General features: G+C 45.7%; 1 protein-coding gene across 3 annotated transcripts in view; it reads right to left on the reverse strand.

Annotated features, from left to right (window-relative positions):
- Nucleotides 1-17645, reverse strand: part of ablim1a (actin binding LIM protein 1a) — a 29760-nt gene extending 12115 nt beyond the window's left edge. For 2 of the 3 annotated variants that reach the window (XR_014597918.1, XM_084020835.1), the window contains exons 1-4: nt 17422-17645; nt 4650-4787; nt 1950-2133; nt 1761-1870 (exon numbers count right to left, since the gene is read on the reverse strand). Coding sequence is in view for 1 of the 3 variants with exons in the window: in XM_084020835.1 (XP_083876961.1) it covers nt 1761-1870; nt 1950-2133; nt 4650-4787; nt 17422-17590 (601 nt within the window). In the remaining 2 variants the exon portion in view is untranslated. The remainder of the gene's footprint in view (nt 1-1760; nt 1871-1949; nt 2134-4649; nt 4788-17421) is intronic. The other variant, XR_014597917.1, reaches the window with a different exon arrangement.
- Between the last annotated feature and the right edge of the window lie 3810 nt (nt 17646-21455).

The following is a 21455-nucleotide window of genomic DNA, read 5'->3' on the forward strand; positions in this document are numbered from 1 at the left end:
GTTGTTCCTAAAGTCCGACCCATAAATCGGTCAGCTGATTTAAACGGCCGATATTAGCCGATAGCAGATATATCGGTACAGTGATTAGCGATTACCAGAAATGGTGTCATTACTCTGTTTGGCCAGCAGAGAGAAACAAGAACACCAAGGTCAACGATGAAATTATTTTAGAAATATGAATATCCACCAATATATCAAAATCATAATAATATAAGAATAATAAATTAATCGGCATCAACCCCAAAAATCCAACATCGGTCGGGCAAAACCAGTCTTAATCAACCAGGAGAGAAAGGTCTTATTATTCTAAATAAATGATTTATTTCAGTTCCGAGCCGAGACACTAGGTGGTGATAGAGTGCAACCAGCAGCATCCTGACAGCTGCCTCTTTCTATCATCCACATCTCTCTCACCACGGCTCTGCATCCACATCCAACCGGCATCCCAGAGGCTCTAAAAGTACACAGGGTTGATTTCTAAAACGCACAAATCATCGAGTCATCTCTTCTGAAGAGGAAGCAACTCGGAGTCCCACTGCAACCAGCGGGGGGGGAGATAACGCCGAACGGCATAACGAGGCTGTGATGACGACGTGAGGGGAATCAGCATGCCTTATTTATAGGTGACCTTGTCTAAAAGCTCTTCAAACAACGGAGAGAGAGACCACTGGGTGTGAGGGAGAGAGAGAGAGAGAGAGAGGAGGGGATTCACACAGGAAAGGAAATGCATGGCCATGCATTATTTAACGAGGCCTTTCTTATTCATAAACACGACTGGTCCAAGAGAGTGAATGATACTCAGACATCATTCACTCTTCAATAACTGGGTTACACAATCTTTACCGTTAGATGAACTTCTCCCCTCTTTTAGGTCCTCTTTAAAGGAATAGTTTGACCTTCGGAAAAATATGCTTATTTGCTTCTGAAGAAGTCATTCGTCTCCTGAAAACGACCTTCACACTCAACGAGACGTCATCGTGATTATTGTTTTGGGAAGTGTGTTTTGTTGTGGATTACGTTTATCAAATTAGTGTCAAATGAGTCCGTGAAATGTGGGATTTGGGGCTGATGGAGGGTCAGAAACACAAACATTAGTGTCATTTTCAAGCCAAATAATGATGATTTCTACTAAATCTAAACTAGTTTTGTCACATTTTGTTTGTTTTTGTTTGAAACTGTAATCCAGGAGAAAAGTATGTTTTCCTCTCATCCCAGCTGAGGCTGCAGTTTAATTATGGGAACATGATTTCGAAGAGGCCGGCTTGGTGCGTTCAATATGAAGCAACAGCCTGCGTTCAATTAGCTAATCTTAGCAGCTGCAGGAAACAGAGGCAAACAATGAGCTCGGCTCTGTTCAAAGTGATGAAAAATCTGCCTTCCACACCTCGCTCATACGTTACATCTCATTTGTTTAGTCTGCACAACAAAAACAGTCGAAATAGGATAACGGTAGGTTTGCTAAGCTAAAGAAGGAGTCAAACTTTCCCTTTAAATAGCTTTAAGGTTGGAAGAGTCATCACGCCGGGACATTTTCACACCAAAGACTCTTTTTTAGCTGCAGCGAATTTAAATATTGTAGATATTACATTTAGTCTGGAAACTTCTACAGGATTCAAGGTTAAGTTTTATTAGTTTGAACAATGTTTGGCTACACCAAGTTGGTAATACTGTCCAACTTTTTGAATTCTTGAACTAAGAATCCAACAGCAAACGTCCTAAACTCATGTGTGTGTGTGTATGACGAGACGACGGCGACTCACTGCTGGAGCCCAGGACGTCCTTCGGCCCCGGAGACATCGGCTCCACGCAGTACTGACACAGGCAGTCCTTCCCGTTGAAGGTCACCCGGTCCCCGGCAGGGAACGGCCGTCTGCAAGAGGACCAGCTTTAGTCACATGACACACACAAACACAAACAAGGTGACCTCTGGGTGACCTCACGAGTCTTACTTGCAGATGGTGCAGACGAAGCAGGCGGGGTGGTAGGTCTTCCCCAGAGCCGTGACCACCTCCCCCTCCACGAAGTCCCCGCAGCCGTTGCAGCGGGTGCCGTGCATGCGTTGGTAGTCCAGCGTGCACAGATAGTCGCCATTCTTCATGAAGAAGCCCCCCTGGGCGAGGTCACAGCCACACACTGTACCAAACACACACACACACACACTCATTTAGCACTCTGCCCATATAACCGTCAAGCCGACCCGACTCCTCCACGCACCGGTGGCTCTGGTAAAACCTGCTAGTGTGTGTAATCCTGAGAGGCTCACTGAACTCATGAAATGGATGCTGAGGAACACGGCTGTGTGTGTGTGTGTGTGTGTGTGTGTGTGTGTGTGTGTGTGTGTGGTGTGAAGCCTTTACATCAGTTTTCATACGAGAAATGAACCTGAACATTTCTCCCCTTTGAAGGGACTCTGCATCGAAGGGGAGAAGTGATTAATCATAATCACGTCTTTTCATTGTCGCCGCGGAGGCCGAGCGTTCGACGCAACAACAATTCTACGATTGTTCAGCCCAGGAAATAGCCTTGATCTGTTTCTGGAGATAACTGGTTTTTAAATAACTCCACGCTCCACCGTCATTCTTCAGCAAAACTTCCTTCGATTCAAATATAAACTTGTCAGCTACTCAAACATGAAAGGCTGGCCGAGGCAGAAATAGTCGTGAAAGAACAATCAAGAGTTTTCGGGGATATTTTTAATGTTGCATGACGCAGTTATCTGGTTTTATCGGAGGAATAATGGACTTCTTCAATCCAGCATGATGTTCATTTAGTACATTATGGTCCATTTAGAGTCCACCAGACCAGAAAGCAGGGGATGCTTTAGGGGGCGGGGCTTACCTGCTGACTGACAGGTCGCTACAACGCTACCAATGCTAGTTAGCTACTAAGATGTCTTTAACACTTTAGCTGTAAAGTTGACCTTTAATTATGAGGCTAACTTTGTTAGCAGCTTCACACCAGAATCCACATGGATCCAGATCCAGTATGGGTTCCCCTCTGCTGCTTGTGTTCATCAGATCCACCCGTCGCTCCTCCACAGTCCAAATATGGTCACTTCCTTCACTGGATGCAAATATTCCAAATCCGACTGCTTCAAAACCGTAGTCCACAAACCAACGGGTGACATCACCATGACTATTGTACCCTTAGTTGTTGTTAGTTTGGACAAAAGTGGACGGATCCCAACCAGCAGACAGACCCACATTAGAAAATCCCTGTTGTCTCATATTGTAGTCCTGATGATAGACTGCCTTCGGTGGGTCTTTGAGGGGGGCTTGTTAGGGTGTGGTGGCTAATTAAAAATTCCCGGCTTAAAATAACATCTTAAATTCTCGTTATCATTATTGAATAGCCTTTGGAAAATATTTAGATGTTTGAGACGACTGCACCTAATCATTCTTACGCAACGAGCCAACGCTAAATCCCGGGGATGAATGGGGAGCGAGTGAGGGAGAGAATGGGAGTTAATTGCATTAGTGTTGGGGGGGTGATGAGATTAGCTTGTAAGCTATCTGAAAACCAGCAGTGAAGATTTGGTGGCCTTTGACCGTCATGTTCCAACAGATGCATGCCGTTAAACTTTTTTTTTTTGTGGAAAGGGTCAACTTGTGAAATTGGAAATGAAAAGTCAATTTAGGGAAATTGCTTTTAGTACATTTTAATGGAATGAGATGATTTGCATGCAAAATCATAATAATAATAAAAATGAAGCAGCTGTTTGCTGATTTATCTGCCATGGCGACGCAGCATGAATGTCAATAATCTCAACCTGACCACTCGGAGTTTATTAGTCAAAACAGCACAGATATACATTGAGAGTCCTTGTGTCGTCATTGGCAACCACTCGCTCGTGTGCACAAACACTTTTAGATCCGCTGACTCCCTGCAGGCATGTATAGCCACGTTCAAAGGTACGGAATTAGGTGCTAATCTCAGTGTTTGCCGGCCTTATTCTGGGCCCCTCGGTGACCTCAGCTAACTCCACATAACAGCACTCCAGTCACAGATTAACTTCAAGGGCTTAGGGGGGGAATCATGCCTAAAATCCATCAGTGATGAGGCTAAATAGCGGCAGGATTTGCACCGTCACTTGTCAAAGCAGTCTGGATGGCACTTTAATTGAAGGAGTGGCGGGGAGTGATGTCACCGTGAATCTCCGAGGACATCGTGGCCTTCAAGGGGAGAACGTTGTGTGATTGGGACATTAGTGGGAGAATAATTATTTGTCTTATTTTACCTGTGAGCTATCAAACTACATCACAGAGGAGGATCACTGTTTTATTACATGTATATGGCTGCATATGGAAGGTGTCTTTTTTTCATTTTATTTATGTTCTTGACTGCAGTATATTCTTGTAAATATCAGTAAATATATTAAAGGTTCTAATTCTGATTCATACTTAAAACACAATTGTGGTCAGTATTAGCCTAAGAAAGCAAGCAAATGTCCTTCTATTGTGACGGTATGAAATTAGCTATGAATTTTAAAAACTTCACACCTTAGCTGCTAACATCCTCACATCATTCTCACTGATTCAGACATAAAATATGTCTGTGTGCTCGTTTTTTAAATCCTAAATGCATAACTTATTCACCTAAAACCAGGTTGTCTCAAACCAAATCCCAAGGTATTGAACCACATGTCCCACCTTTACAGGTGAAGCACTTGAGGTGGAAGTGCTTGTTCTGCACCCGCAGCACCTCGCCCTTACATGGCTCCCCACACTTGTAGCACTGGATCAGGGGCTTCTCTGTGGAGTGGTGGTGTGTGTCCTGCGTATGAGCCACTGCAAGAAAGAGGAGAAATTAACGTTAAACTGCGAAGTCGATGAGTCATCGCGTGTTTTAGGGTGGTGTTTTCCCTCTTTTTTAAGGCTGTGTGAATCTGTGAATCTGCAGCATCACACAGACCCGCCAACTGCTGAGAGCCTGTCAGGGTGAAAACAAGAAGAAGGACATTGAACAGCACAGCAGAACTCGGGGTTCACGGCCCAGATAGGCTCTCTAGAGAGAAACTAAATATAGTCCGTCTGGATCAGCGTGGGAGGATGGAGAGGCAACATGGCGAGGGCAGCAGGGCTTCGTGAATGGCAGAAAGGGTATTGATGGAATCTGGTTCGCTATTGAGTTTACTTTCATCCCCTAAGGAAAATACCATGATATATATATATATATACAGTATATGCTTATATCTTACTCTGTAAATGACTGAATCAAATAGCTGTTGTTAAATACCTTCCTGTGAGGCCAAGAATGAGGTAAGAATGTGATGTAGAAAAGCAACTAATAGGGGAGGGGGTCTTAAAATGTAGACCTAATGGGTCCATAAGGGGCTGAAGGGGGTATCTGAACCAAACGTCATGGCAACCAAAGTCACAAACTCACAACCTACTGGTGTTTCTAGAGGAAAAGTCAGAGGATCACCAAAGTCTTCCTTTTCTAGAGAAAATGAACCAAATTCCATAGAAATCTTAATAATAGTTGTTGTCGTATGAATGCCTAAAGTCACCCAACATGAACGAGCCCCCTTTTAATTACCAAATGCTTCACTTTAAGTAATTCAGACATCACTTTCTTAATGTCAGGTATCGTGACAGCCGCCGTAATTACATGAAAGGCAGAGGAACTATTATCAACTTGCTGCATCTGTACGGGCGGTGTATCCCCGTAGTATCTCAGTGACACATCAGCCCTCCAACGTTTCCACTGACGGACATTAATCCGCCGCTCTACATGCTGCTGCAGTGCCGCACTGCACACGGCTCATCAGCTGTTCTGAAACCAGCAGATGATTTCACATTCAGGAGCATTAACTAGCAAGGCAGCGCCTCTCTCTCTCTCCCTCATTCATCTCCTCTCTCTCTCTCTCACACATGAAAGGTTCTTTACTCTTTCTGCTCTGCGATGAATCATTAGTCTGCGAGGCTAAAATAAGACGCTTCAAAAAGGCACAGAAATAGCATCATGACCAATCGATGCTCGACCGAAAGAGAGACGTTCCTCTGGTTTATTGATGACTCGGCCTACGCCGCTCTCATATTGTGAGGTGGTTTAATTGCAGCAATAGGGGGGCCCAGCCAAGACATTATTATCTTAATGAGACGCTTCTTTGATTCATCATCGAGGGGGCAGCCTACGGGTGCCAAATGCTTCACAGCGTACGACTCACAGAGCGTGATTCATAACCGGGGTTTAAAAAGGAAGTCGGAGAAGTTGTGGGAAAACTGTGCAAGGAGAGGATCGTGGGTAAGAGATGGGGATGGATGCGTCCTCCCGGTGTCTCCGACTGTGATTTCACTCAGCAGGACAATGAGTCACCTCCAGTGAGTCCCATGTGTGACGCTGCCTGCACCACCATAGAAGAAGAACACAGGCCATCTGGGAAACTACACCCTGCAACAGAAATATCACACCCGACAAGGAATTCAAGCCTCGTGCACACTTTTATTATTAGGGAACACATGTTAACCATGATCAAGTTTCTTATTAGCTTATTCTTATTAATTTTACTCCCTAACTCACTATCAATAAGCAGTGATTATTGATATTATTGATGGAAAACTCTCACAGTAGTTAATGGCCTAGTAGTTGCAGAAGAAGCCATTAATAAGTGATTTATAATGGCTAAAAAACAGCTAATATGCATCCTAATAAGAAATTAGTTCATGGTTAATATATGTTTCCTAATCTAAAGCGTTACCCAACTTTGTTACCGTCTGTTTGTGTTCCTGCACTCCCACATATGTTTATGTACAACCCTTAACTGAATCCTGTCCACACTTGGCACCCGGTAAAGATGGAGTGCTTCTCTTTAGCTGCTCACACAGCTGGTGGTGCCATCTGGGAGCATCACACGGCGCCTCCATCCAAAAAGGGAAGCCTACTTTATTATTTTTGGGGGCCACATTTAAACAATGTCTGGAGACCAAGATCTGGAAACACCTACAGTTCATCAGCAACAGGAGATGCAGACGCCTTTTGTTAGTCTAAAGCGCTCCAAATCTTCCACATGAATTGCATCTTTTGTATTTAATGTGTAGAAAACAAGCTGTTTAACAAGGCTTGCAGAGATCGGTGACCCCCCCACACACAGTCCTGACCTCAGCCGTGTCGTCCACACCTCAACAACTCCAACACAAAGTGAGGTCATTCCTGAAGGTGTGAGAAAATCAGAACGTGTGAATAAGACCACTTTGGACTTTCCCGGAGTCGCATTTCTTCACCTTTTGAGAGACTCTGCATCCGTCTAGGGCAAAGCAAGCAGATCCTGAATCAGTCTGAACCAAACGGATATCAACCAGCAACCAAACGACCGGGAAGACAGTGAACACATCACACCCAGACTTCTGGTCTGGCTGTAACTGTAATATGCAATAACCTGCAACATCCACTCTCCTTTCAGCTCTAGTTTGGTCTCCACCAGCGTGCTACCTTTGCTTGTCTGCCGTTTGGTGCTGATCTGGTAGCGTTTAAAGGGTTTTTTTGTTGCCTACCACGTCTGAAAACAAAGCTGATGGTGAAATAAAACAGTCGCAGGCTGTGAAAGCAGGCCGACGTGTGAGAGCGGTGGTGATAATTCTCTGCGGGTTTGTCACTATGCTAAACCTTTCACATGTTAACCAGTGTTTATGCAGAGCTGTTGATTCCAGCAGCTTTAAAGTCAAGATTTTTGTCTCTCTTTTGGGCCCATTTTTGTATTTTGCCGTCGTACTATTTTAAAGTGAGTGTTGCGTTGGCGGCGTCGACACTGCTAACGTCATGACAGGTTGACAAAAAACCCAAGACGGATGTCTGAATCCCGTGCACACAGGATCTAAAAAAAAGAGCTTTGGATGGGAATCTATGAGCACGGTGTGTTTTTCCAGTTTAAACCCGCCTCTTCTGCTGTGGAGAGAGAGAGAGAATAAACTCTGTGATGTTTCAACCTCCAAAGAGATGTTACATTAGCTGGGATTGAACCTTTTCTGGGACCTGTTTGGACACAGATCCATTAGTGAGCTCTCTGTTCAAAGGCCTCCACGCTCACAAAAGCATGACAACTTCACAGCAACAACACGGATTTGAAGTAAATCCATCAGAGAGTCTTTAGAGGTTCTTGTGACGGCAGCGAAACGGAGCTTGATTTGATGTGTGTGTACATATATATACTTATATATATATATAAATCTATAAATATATATAACGCTATAAATAAGTAAGTACGCGGCACAGAGCAACTCCCTGTGAAATATACAGTAGTAGAGTTTTTTTCCGACCGCTGCTCACATTCCTGGTTCTGGGCTGGATGTGTCGGCGGTGCTGACGGAGTGATCTGTCCTGCCTCATCACCGGGGGGATGAAGGGACTGATATGAGCCTAAACACACACACACACACACACACACACACACACACACACACACACTAACTACGGTGCTGAGGGAACAATAACCAGCAGAGCATCCCAAAGCCGTGGCATAGAGGAACGGGGGCTCCCCCCCCCCCCCCCCCCATCTAACCAGAGCCGCTGTGTTGGCAATAATAAAGGCTGCAGATGATACTCTGGAGGGAAGTGAAGATCCCCTGAGGACTGCCCCCCCCCCCCCCCCCCCCCCAGCCTCGCTGGCAAATAACAAAAAAAGCAGGGTTAAGACTTTGTCGCCTTCACAGGAACCCAAAATGCAGAAAGCCACAGAGTGGGTGTTTGCAAATGCATGCTGGGAAAAGGAGGGAATTCAATTTAACAATAGATGAGAGACGAAAAAAGGTCCAATAAAATATTCAGCCGCTCGACGCCTTTGTTACTGTAAGAGTCCCAGACAGGAGAGTCAGCACAGACAGACCCGAAGGGGTGTGTGTGTGTGTGTGTGTGTGTGTGTGTGTGTGTGTGTGTGTACAGCATGCATGTGTGTGTGTTACAAAGAGACACACAAGGCAAATACTACTTTTGGCCCCAGACACACACTTTCTTCCTCCAGTATCCATCCAGTCCAACCAGTTTGGGGGTTTACCCTCCCAGGGGGGACATCAAACCAACCGATGCCCGCCATGAAATCCCAAAGCGTGATGGGATGAAGTGTGTGTGTGTGTGTGTGTGTGTGTGTGTGGAGGGGGGGCTCTTCATCACCCAGACATAACGAGAAGCTCTTAACCCTCCTCCCCATGAATATGTATGTGTTCTCTGCCTCCCCGCCCCTTCAGCCCCACCACCACCGTCCCAGACAATGCACTTCAAACACGGGGCCACAAAATGAATAGGGGGGGGGACCCTATCGGCCTCCAGCAGGCCCTCCCAACCTTGGATAACTAATCCTCAGGGACCTGTTTTTTTGGATTAATGATGTGCTCTGAATGGTTGAACGCCACAGCGTGCAGCGTTTGTTGTCGGGGCAGGTACACAACAATAATAATCATAATAATAATAATAAGATGCTGATAACCGAAAGAAGACAATGAACCGAAGGAGCTATTGTGTTTGTAGAAGTGGACTCAAACCGGCCGATGCCAGACTGGGAGGGAGTTTGTGGCCCCCGTACAGCTGAAGTCACGTGACTCCTGTTGTTCCAGCGCTGTATGTTTTATATCCGTCGACGTCCGTGTCTTTCCGGGGGCCCGACCCACTTATCTCATCTGTATATTCTGGCCCTGTGTGTCAGCTGTACAAACACGAGTCTCTGAAAGGAGGTTTAGCTCTTTCTTTCAGAGGGGGGTTAGACACTGGCAAGCTTCAAAGATGAGGCACCACTGCAGTCGTCTGCAGCGCTCTGCTGCGAAAAAAAAAAACACATCACAGGATATAAAAGGGAAAATGTTGGGATTGTGAGAGTCACAAATCTCAGAAGCACGTGTGGAACAAGAACTTCCTCGATAAATTACAACCTATTTTTAAGGCCGTTCTTGGCTTCATAAATAGGACAAACGGCTACAAAAACGCTAACGCAGCAATCTTGTTTTTATTATGATTCATCACTCTGACAGTGTGATCCAGTATCTGGTCAGCTGTGAGGCCACCTGCTTCCACACAGGCTGCATGAAGAGCTTTCTGTTGGAGAAGAAGCTCTAAACGTGGAGGATAAAAACCCTCTGCAGGAAAAAAAAACTTTCAGAGGGATTGTGGGAGATGAACATGTGGCAGCCAGAGGTTACGGGTGCTCTGCCAGCAAACGGGGACTCCACGATGGCAACGGCAACTTTTTCTTTGCGGGCCAGTTTGAATCCACATCAAGAGAACCAGTTCTCCAGAGACGGACGCCATCGAACAAACCTACACACTCGTATCTGTCAAAACGACAAAAGAGCTGTATATTTTCAGACGAAATATAAAAATAGGCCACACATGCCCACACTGTTTGTCTGCACGAGCACGGGCGAAACACAGGAGTCATACTGGGTGGATTGGGACTCTGTTAAGGGAGTATTTTATCCACACTTCATGACTTATTACTGTGATTCATCGCTTTCATGTTGGGATCCAGTTTCGGTCGACTTTAATGTGGAAAATGTTGAGGAAACTCTACTTTTCGTTGTATTTACGGCTCCAGTATCATGTGAAGATGCGTGCTTATAAATGAAATATTTGTGGCTCCAGTCAAAAGGAAAATGCACACACACACACTAAAGGCACATGACACTTTTTATGACAGAAACTTGTGCCGCGTAGCTGCTTTTTTTTTTTAGTCATGCTGACAAAACAATGGTCAACCTCACGGAAAACCGCACGCTTCGGCAAATTTCCCCGAGAATGTTAAATATGTGTGAAAAAAAAACCCCCTGACTTCACCTAATTCATCCCACACAGCTGGGCCGCCTCCGTCATAGGTGGGGGAACAATCATCTCTCTTAAAAAAAACGGGACGCTGGTGAATGAGGCCACAGCTGACAACAATGGAGTGTACCTTTTAGATGGTCGCCATGGCAACGGCTGCAGACAGAGAGGGAGAGGGGAGAGAGAGAGAGAGAGAGAGAGAGAGAGAGAGACTGCTCTGCGCAGTGTGGGTCTCTACACTATAGAGCTTCACTTTTTCCTCTCCTTGGGTTGCCTCCACACACACACACACACACACACACACACACACACACACACATGAACACACACACACATATATACGTCCACATAAAAGACTCCGACCCCCGAGCATCAGCTGCCGGAGAGAGAGCGTGGAGAGAAGGGCGTAGCACATTTCCAAGTCTTTGACGAGAAGGAGAATATGATGATATGTATCGAAGGCAGCAGATCAATACTGTGTCATTAAACCTTCTTGCAAGCAACACACACACACACACACACACACACACACACACACACACACACACACATAAAGCAAAGAGACTAGAACACACACATCTTAAAATAATCAAATCAGAGACGAAGAATTCACTCAAACTAAATCCAACCACAGCAGTGCAAATCCAACTGGACACACACACACACTGCAGACAGCAAGCACAACAAATCACATAAAAACACACTCCTAACACACACACACACACACACACACACACACACACACACAGACACACACACTCTCTGTCATCACAACCGGCTGCAGTACCTTTTTCTTTGACCATGACCATTGGAATGGAGGTAAATCTGCATCCAGGAAAAGGCTCCGGGTATCGATCACCAATAACACAGGAGCTGCTAGTTCCCTTTATTTAGTCAAGACTGAAAAAAACCAGAGGCGAGACACCAGAGAGAGAGAGAGGGAGAGAGAGAGAGAGAGAGAGAGAGAGAGAGAGAGAGAGAGAGAGGTGTAGGCGCCGCTGAGCTCTCCTCCCGAAAACGCCGCTACAGCGTGGGGTTTGCCTCCCGACTGCCTGTTTTCCTCCCATCCCTCTCCTCCTCCTCCTCCTCCTCCTCTGCCCATTACTCCTCCTCCTCCTCCTCCCTCCTCCCTCCTCCTCCCCTGCTCTCCCTCTCTCAGCCCCTCTGTTGTGTCAGCCGCCTCCTCAATGCAGCAACCAGGTGGCTGCTGCTGCTGCTGCTTCTGTGTGACCGAAAACTGGAACCCCATATATCTATATATAAATAAATAATATACTGTATATACACACAAGATAAACCATACAATAAACAATAACAATAAAAAGTTAATTCAGCTGGGAAAAAAAGCCTCAACAAAGACTCTCTAACAGGGCGATTGCAGTAATTAGCCTGCTGTGGTGAAAGATTTGTCCAATTTAACAAGAATGTGCATATTTGACATATATGGGAGGGAAAAAACATGGACTTAAAAGCTGTAAAATCATCAAAAATAAAAGACTTGTCTTCCTCTGGAAATGTTGTGCAGTAACTGGAGGTGGTTCCAGCGCCAGGCACCCAAACAATGAATAATTCACATGAAATAAAAGATGTATTAAACACATCCACGGTTTAAAAAAGTGCTGCCTTAATGATTCCCAGTTTTTTAAGAAAGGCTGGGAAAGGTGTGTGTGTGTGTGTGTGTGTGTGGGGGGGGGGGGGTCGTCATCTAAATCTGATCCAATCAACACTGTCGACCGGATCATCCCGGCTCACGCACCACGCAGGGACCCGTGTGCTCCACGAGGCCCGGGGCGGGAGGTCAAGAGGAGCCACCCGAGGCCGAAGATCAGACTTAGCGCGATCTCTGGCATGAGCTTTGTATTAATATCTTTAGTGGATCCTCTGAAATCCAATTACAGGGAGCACGGGAGAGCAACATTCCTGTCTGAGCGCCGGCGAAGACACCGGCTCTTATATCACACGCCACCGGGACCATTTCTCCTCAAACTCTCTACTCTTTGTACTCTCTGGTAGGCATCTCATCCATCTCCTCACGTATGGAAAACTTTATATAATCCTTTTCCAAATCACATTTAACTCCACGATATAAAACGTGCTCATAAATGTTCTCATTGCAGAAACAGAAAAAAGAAAAGCACATATATTTGAAGTGAACCGTGTCCCAGCAGCAGCAGCATGAGGCTCCGGACCACATGGTCCCTGATCCATCTGGAGCCTCCACCTCTCTACAGCTGAGGTGGGTGGAGGAATAGTTTTGCATCAGCACCACCTCTGTAATTGCTGATGCAGGCAGCAATTACACCCCCCCCCCCCCCCCCCCCCCCCACCACCACCACCACCACCACCATTATGCATTATGCATTCATCCGCTGCAGAGTCAACTCTGCCACCTGCTGGATGCCCAAGAAGGTGCATCAGGGGCGTTTTCATTCTGGGAGGAGGGGGTGGGAGAGAGAGACAGACATGCCAAACTGTAAAAATAGTTAGTGGATATTCCCCCAGCACTCCACCCTTTTTATTATTACAAAGAGGGAGAGTCTGTGATGAACAAACAGCTTTAAAAGAGCTGTTTTCCTCCATGTTGACTCATCCGTCTTCTTTAGAGGAAGATTACAGGTTTACAGTGTGGCGACTAACTGCTCAAACGCAGAGACTATCCTGTAATTGTGTCCTCATAACACTGTAATGGACCTATTATCTTTTTTTTTTTGGCCTCCTTCAATAATCTCCGAGCCACTGGACATTCAGCCTCGCCAAGTGCCGAGGAGCAAAGCCTATTATCCGTGGATGAAAGCTTTTCTCCTGTTTTTGGCTCACCTATGGATGATCCATGTCTTCATTAATATCGCTGATCATCCAATCAGCGCAGGTTAAGCACTGTTAGCAGTTAGCATGTTTCATAAGGCTGTAATAATAATAATAATAAAAAAAGGGTCCGTTTGATTTTTACAGCTCCAGACTGGTGCAGCCTTGAGCGGCGGGCGAAGTCAGACTGAGGTCACATTTACAGTAAACATGGTTGGGTTTGTGTGGATATACTGCACAGTTATCCCTCGGATTAAAATTAGGATTAGTGGAGCTACACACACACACACACACACACACACACACACACACACATGATTGCATGCAGAACACCCATGTGTAAATACTTTTATCTGCAGAATCTGAACTAGGTGTTGATTTGCAGATTTTTTTTTACACATAGCGTGACAGTTTGAACATAATAATAACTCTTCTGGAGCGTAGAGAGATTAGAATTAAAAAACATGTATCTCTGGATAATGAAGAACACTTCACCAGCTTGTTTTTATCTTTAAAAAACGGTTTCTAAAAACCTGCAATCCTGCACAACCGTTCCCTCAAAGTGTGTTTCACCCCGTGCTGCATTAACATTCCAGCGTTCAGCTCCTCCTGAACACACAGATATGTTTTCATTACAACATCCACTCCACATTCTTCCTTTCTGCAATTTGCAAGCATAAAAAAAACCCTACAATCCACACAGGAAGCTCGGGTTACTGACTTATTTTTATGTTTCTCTCTCTCTATTGACGACAGGCTTACGAAGAAAAGGTTACGGCTGAATAAAATGACGATTGTTTCTGTGAGTTTGAAAGGTTTGCAACAATATTTTTTTGACAGATATCAGGCTTCTGGAGAGTCAGGGAAGACTTTTTCCGATCCCCAAAAATGAACGCAGCAAATAATCCAGTTTTAGAGAACTCACAGAATATAAGCAGCTACTGACTGTCATTCCTTCATTGATTTTTCTTTGTCAGCAAAGGAATGACATGGCTAACAAAAAGCCTTGACCTCTGTGATCTCTGCTCTGGGGTCAGCTTGCAGACACAAAGCCTCCCTGAACCGACGGCATCCGTCAAAAATCAAACTTCCAGAGCAGAAGTCGCGTCGCTGACGTCCGTGCCAAGCATGATGGTTTTACTTCAGCGCCTGGCTCGCAGTCAGAGAACACATAAGGCCTGAAAATCTCGATTTGTCCTCATGTCCACGTTGTAATCCTGATGTAAGCCAGCATGTAGCTGCCCCCCCCCCCCCCTCCCTGTGTACCGCTGCTTGGTCTGCCCTTGCATATGGGTTTGCATTATATTATATAACGATGAAGATTCATTTCCTGACTTTTTCAACACTTTTTGGCGCCGAGGGGGAGTTGCGGTTGCATAACTTGCAACTAGCACTTGCATATTTGCGGCGAGCATCGAGAGGTGTAATCACCCACTGTCATCCAATTAAAATGTAGTAATCTCGGAGCTACAACTCATCAATTCACTTTCGGACACCAATTGGGAAGTGGAGTGGCCTAACGGGGGGCGACGGCACCTCGTGGTCTTAACAAACAACGGGAAGAATGAAATATGACTTCAGGGAAAAGCATCTAAAAGTAGAACAATGTAAATCCACGGTCATCTCTTTAATTCCTCATTGATTTACTCTTCAGTAAAGTTGTTGTGATGAGATAAACACGTTCTCTAACATCCCCTCCTACCTGTAGCGACCTCATTCAGCCTCTCGCTCAGGTAGTACTCCCTCGGGTCCAGGTAGGGCAGCTGCTCCATGTACTGCTTGGGGATGAGGTACAGGACCTCGGCCACGTGCCCGTCCTCGATGATGGACATGCGCTTCACCGAGCTCTTGCGCTTCACCCGGACGCGGTCGACGCCGTGGCTGCGGCTGGAGCTGCACAGCTTGCCCAGGCTGTTGAGGTTGGGCAGGGTGGGCATGGCGCCCTCCTTCTCCTCCTCCTCCTCCCCTACGACCGTCCCACAGAGTAGGGTAAAGCACCGCAGGTAGACCTCAGCCAGGGTCCGGCTCAGACCCTCTGTGACATCCGGGTGTTGGAAGGAGCCAGAGGTTCACAGCAGCTCATCACGAAGATGTTACAATCCCTTCAGATCTGCAGAGGATGGAGGAGGTGGAGCGCCGATGTCCACCTCGAGGTGGGGACGCCGAACGGCAGCAGGCGAGCATGTATGACCATGTGCTCGGCTGCAGGTAGCAGAGTGAGAAACGGGGGGAAAGAAGCTTACACTATGAGTGTCTTCAGCCCGACCAGCCTCGTGGCTTAAGCAGCTTAGGGCTGACGTGGAGCCTATGATTATCTTCTGGGTGGGTTTAGGTAGCTCTGCATCGGCTCGGCCCCGTGTGGAGGCCGCCTCTCCACCTGATGGGACTCGTGTGCATCCCCGATCACTCATGACTCACAAAGTTGAGAGACCTTCTGCCAGAAAAGCGTGAGTATAGGTAGGATTCATGATTATCCCCATAATCATCGAAATATACTTAAAACTCAGCAAATACTGAAATCACCTCCTCAGATAGTCGAGAAACATCTTCATCAGGACACTTTCTTTTATGAGTGAAGATCATAAAGGACATATTTGTTAATCTGGTCTTTCTGATAAATCCTGGAGGTTTTTTTAATCAGCTACCATGATGGCGAAATAGACTGCTTTGTTTTTATTCAAGATTATGGAAAATCCCGTTTGTTAGTCCCATCATTTCTCAACCTGTGATTGAAAATGAGTTATTAACAAGAAGATCCTCTTTGAGAGAGCATTTTAAGTGCGTCCAGATTTGTGTGTTTTCCTATGATCCCGCTTTGCATTAACCAAACAGCGTCCAGCATCCGAGACACACTTTCATAAGTAAATTGCCTTGGCAGGCTGCCAGCCCCCCGTGTTTTTTTACAAGGTCAACAAGCAGCGAGGTCGTTCACCCAGCCAACAATGCACAACCAAGCGTTCATCATCAGCGGGATCCTTCACAATAAAACACTGTTACAACCACATCAGTGCTCAAGTAAACGCCAGCAGTGGATCTCCATTATCCAGCGGAATCAGCGGGTGTGGGATTTTGGAGGATGTTACTTAGTAAGAAGGCATGTTGTGAGTTTTTAATCTTCAAACCATCTAATGTTTGGGGGATTTGATTCTGCAGAGAAGCCAAATCCATAAAGATGATGCAGACGGGGGATTTGAACACACTCTGATGTGTTTTAAACCAACTGAAAACAATATATTTAATTTGAAACCATACAAATAAGATGAGACACTTCCATACATACATATCTAAAAGCACAGAAACAGAAGAACCTTCCATGACATATAATATGCACCATAATATTCAGGAGACGAGGCTAATCAAAGCGGCTTCCTCCCAGGGAGTGAGATGAATCCCTGAGGCAGATAATGACGAAGCAAAAAACACATCCTCTTTAGTGTGGAGACGTCGGGCCTGCACTTCAAACTTAATGATTTTCCTCTTGCCCTGAGACGGGACGGCCGGAGCCGACTTAACCACAGCTTACATCCATACGGCATCATTTAAACACATCTGACATCATCCCGAGTGGTTTTTTTATCCTCCCAGAGTGTGATAGTGACACGCAGACACATGGAGTAGCTAAGGACGTATTCTGCTGCAGTGAGGCACTGCCCTCACTTGCCACCAGCTTTGAGAGAACGACCCACTCACAGATACTCAGAAAAACAAGGCTCTGCACGCACTCACTCAAATCAGCATCGCACTCAAACACAGACATTTTCATCGCCTCCTTTCCACACCAGAAGCAACACCCACTCTCCTCCTCCTCCTCCTCCTCCTCCTCCTGCTGCTCCTCTTTATCCATACACCCCCCCACCCCCCCTCCTGTCTTACCATCCAGTCCGAAGCAGGAGGTGATTTTCTGGGCGTAGTTGCAGAGCCCATCGTAGCCGGGCTCCAGCCCCTCCGTCTCCCTCTCCCCCATCTCTACCACACAACGCCGTCCCGTCCGGCAGGCAGGCAGGCAGGCAGCGCTTCCACTCCTTCCCCCCTTTTTGCTCATCAATTATTCAGGCTTTTGCCAGGACACATGCATGCGCGCGCACACCAAATCATACAGATACACATGCACACACACCGAGAGAGAGAGAGGGGAGAAAAGTGCTGATGCGGAGGGTCGTGCTGTTGGAGCATGAGCAGCCCTCTCCCAGTGGTCGGATGAGAGGCATTGAGTTACTGCAGGATGGAGCTGTGCCTCCTTTTTTTTTTTTTTTCATCCACCAGCAGATAACACTGCAGGGTAACAGGTACGGCGTGCAGGATGTGGTGACCCACGCTCAAGGGAGGGGGCGGGGCAAAGAAAGAGGTCAGCAGGGCGAAGCTGGGAAATGTACCGGGGAGGACTTTCTGTCACTGCTACAGACACTTAAAGCTACACAGACATCCAAATGCAAGGCTTCCTGTCAGATCTGACCACTGATAGAAAAGTAGAGTAAAACAGGCAAGAAGGTAGAGATTAAACAGGGCATTCATGCTGCAGCTTGTAATAACAACGGTACTGGTTTGCACGGTGAACATCTGCGTTTCGCAGCATTGATTCATGCAAAACAAACTACATAAATCCATCACACTTCCTTCACAAAAACATCCATAAAATCAGCTATAAAAGAGTCCAGGTAGCAGAATCCTGGACGAAGAACATCGGCTGGAATATGTGAGAACCCGAGATGTCCAACACGTTGTTTTAAGAGATAAACGTCTCACATGGACCAAGAGAAACAATGAATTCACCCACGTATGGACGGGGTAGGCTGTGACGGTGAGGCTGTTCTGGACGACCTTGAGCGATGCACTTAACTCCCGGTTGCTCCGGTCGAAGCGCTCGATGGCAGCAGCTCACTGCACTACTTGAACTAATAGACGATATCCCCGGAATAAAACCGATCTATACGTTATTTTTAAAAAGAAATCATGTCAAAAGAAGAGAGCACAGGAAATGTGATGACAGTGAAAGGTGCAGATAGAGCAGCGGGGCCTCAAGGGTGTATTATAAGGTGGGGGGGACTAATGGAAGGTACCAAGGTAAGGGGGGGAGGGGGGGCTAATGGCCAACAGTAATGGCTAATGCTTGGTCAGCAGAAATGCACACTAGGAGGGCATTTTTTTTACTTCCTGTTGTCTGCAAGGAAAGGACATTTTTAGATCTTGACTATAGATTAATGGATGATACAATATCTAGAACATCAATGTGAGCCTGCAACGATATACTGATTTCCAGTTATCCACATTCAGGCTACAAATAATCTTTACTTTCTTAATCACTTCCTCAAAAAATGAATGATGTCTTCAAATAGTTTAAGCCAGATCCAAATATATTACATTCGTTATCAAAGTTTTCTGTTGAAACGCAGCAGAAAAACTCCCTAAAAACTCTTTTAACAGGGAAGCAAAAGGTTGAAAGCTCAGGGAGGGAAACAGAGGAGAGATCTCTCTCCCCGGATGGATAAAATGCAATAAATGTCATGTGTTTATGAATAAACAATAAATATTACAACATAGTGAATCCATATGACAGAAATGATCAATGTAATGACAGCAGTAACAGCACAGTAATGGCAGACGCAATAACTAGAAGAGAATGATGATCACTAAAGATCACAGCAGCAGTGGATATGATGATAATAATAATAATAAAGCAGGAATAGTAGCATATAAATGTGAAAAGGAGCAGGAAATTCACTATAATCATCTAATTGTGAGTGTTTTCTTAATCTTAAAAGTGTGACGCGCATCGGATTCTCTACAAAGCATATAAAATATAGGAGGACAATATATTCTGAGTTATTATGTAGAGAAAAGCGATGGCAGGACTTACAGGTGGAGAAGGTCTGAATGAGACAAACACCGATTTCATTTGACTCCTCGTGACCGACGAGCCTGATTTATCTGACGATAAAATAAATAGCACAGAGGTAATCGCCAGCGAGAGTTAGGGTGTAGTTACCTCTCATGAATAATGGACTGGCTGTTTGCAGGTGGAGGGGGGGGGGCTTAAGGGCACTAATCAGATCTATGTTCCACTGGGGGGCCGTCAAGCAGTGGGACTCTGAGCTGCAATCGATCTGCAGACAGGCTGCATCGATGGTGGATTCAAAGCCATCTCACTTTACTTGACCTCCTGTTTTAATATCAGGATCCATCACCTGACTGATTTAATTATAATAATCATAATTAATATGATTTATAGAGCGCTTTTTTAGGTTCTCAAAGACACTTTAACATTCGATGCTGGACAAATACAGAATAAGTCAAATAAAACAAATTCTCAAATACGATGAGTTCAGGTTCATTTTACAACAGCTGGAGGATCGTTACCCCCCTCCATCAGAGAACACCTGCCCTGTTTGCAGGTACACAAAACTGATCTGTGGTCAGCAGGGAATGGAAACGCCTCCTCCTCTAATCAGCAGTCAGAAGCAGGAAAACAGCTGGAGGATCTGCATCCTCCTCCTTCAGAGAACACAGTCCACCCGACACAGACATACAAAACTGATCTCAGGTTGAGATCGTCACCTTGACGATGACCCCTCACGTGTCACATGAACCCCAATTAAAGATGAGGGGTTTAACACATTAGTGTGTGTGCATCCATTCACATTATAAGAATAAATCCAAATGTTATATAAATAAAATCAGATGAGGTTCAATATCACAGCTCTATTTATAGGTTGAGCTCCACATGAACAGAATAAGTTAGTCTGTCTGGAGAGAGAGAGAGAGAGAGGAAGGGAGAGAGAGAGAGAGAGAGAGAGAGAGAGAGAGAGAGAGAGAGGAGAGAGAGAGAGAGAGAGGGAGAGAGAGGGAGGCTGCAGCAGTGGAAGAGCCTGCCCGTGTAACCTACTTACAATAACAGTGTCACTATCACAGCCTGATCCTGCACGAAAGACGACGCTAATGGACTCTCCTCTCCACCGCGTCCATCCTTAGACCCCCTTAGAATTAGACCCCCCTCCTGTAAACGCGTTGTTATGAAGGCTTCTGCGGCAAAAGATACTCACCTCTAGCAGACATGCCCGGTAGGTAGAGCCTCTCTTTCTTTGCCAGGAGGAGATGCCCCGGTGCAGGAGGGGGAGGAGGAGGAGGAGGGGAGGGAGGGAGGGAGGGAGAGGGGGACAGCCTGATATTATCTGCACTTTAAGTTTCTGTCATTTGATGGGGTTTAAACGCGTGAAGGGGAGGGGGACGTACCGCCTGCGATTTTTGGGGTAGACTGGACTACAGCCTGCGATGGAAGAGAGCACTTTCCAGCGACAGGGCGTGTCCTGGATCAGACAGCATCCTTCTTATTCCCCCCCAAACAAGTTCGCGTGCATATGTTTTTGTAAAATCACGGAGTTATAAATTATTTATTAACATGAAAATCCCTGCAGCTGCTGTCGGGTGGTCAAATCGGCTAGGCTACTTTTTTATTTTTTTTAATATATATATAATATATATTTAAATCTGGGATGACTGTGCTGCTCTGTGTGCTAAATCACAAAGTTGACATGCACTAATGCATGGTTTTATTTGTAATATATATGTCGATCGAGCCTATTCATCACGTGGATCTCAACTTTATCGCAAAATGTAGCGATACAACATAACCTCAGCTATATATGCGTTTGGATGGAAATGCAAATATCACATCAATGTATTGTGCAAGAGCATAAATCATTGATCTTTTTCCATATAACACACATTGATTTGCAATCGGAATCCTTTACGTATATATGCATTATGAGGAGTAGGAAAATATATATCATCGCCCCTCATTGCATGTATGGTTTGCTGTCTTCATTTGTATGCATCGATCGTCTGTCATTTGTGAGCCCCGGTGCCTTGTGTGCCGGCGCCCCCTGGTGGACTAAAGCGGTAGCGTTTGGCGA

Source organism: Eutrigla gurnardus (assembly GCF_963514095.1).
Source record: "Eutrigla gurnardus genome assembly, chromosome: 11".
NCBI classification, from domain to species: Eukaryota; Metazoa; Chordata; class Actinopteri; order Perciformes; family Triglidae; genus Eutrigla; species Eutrigla gurnardus.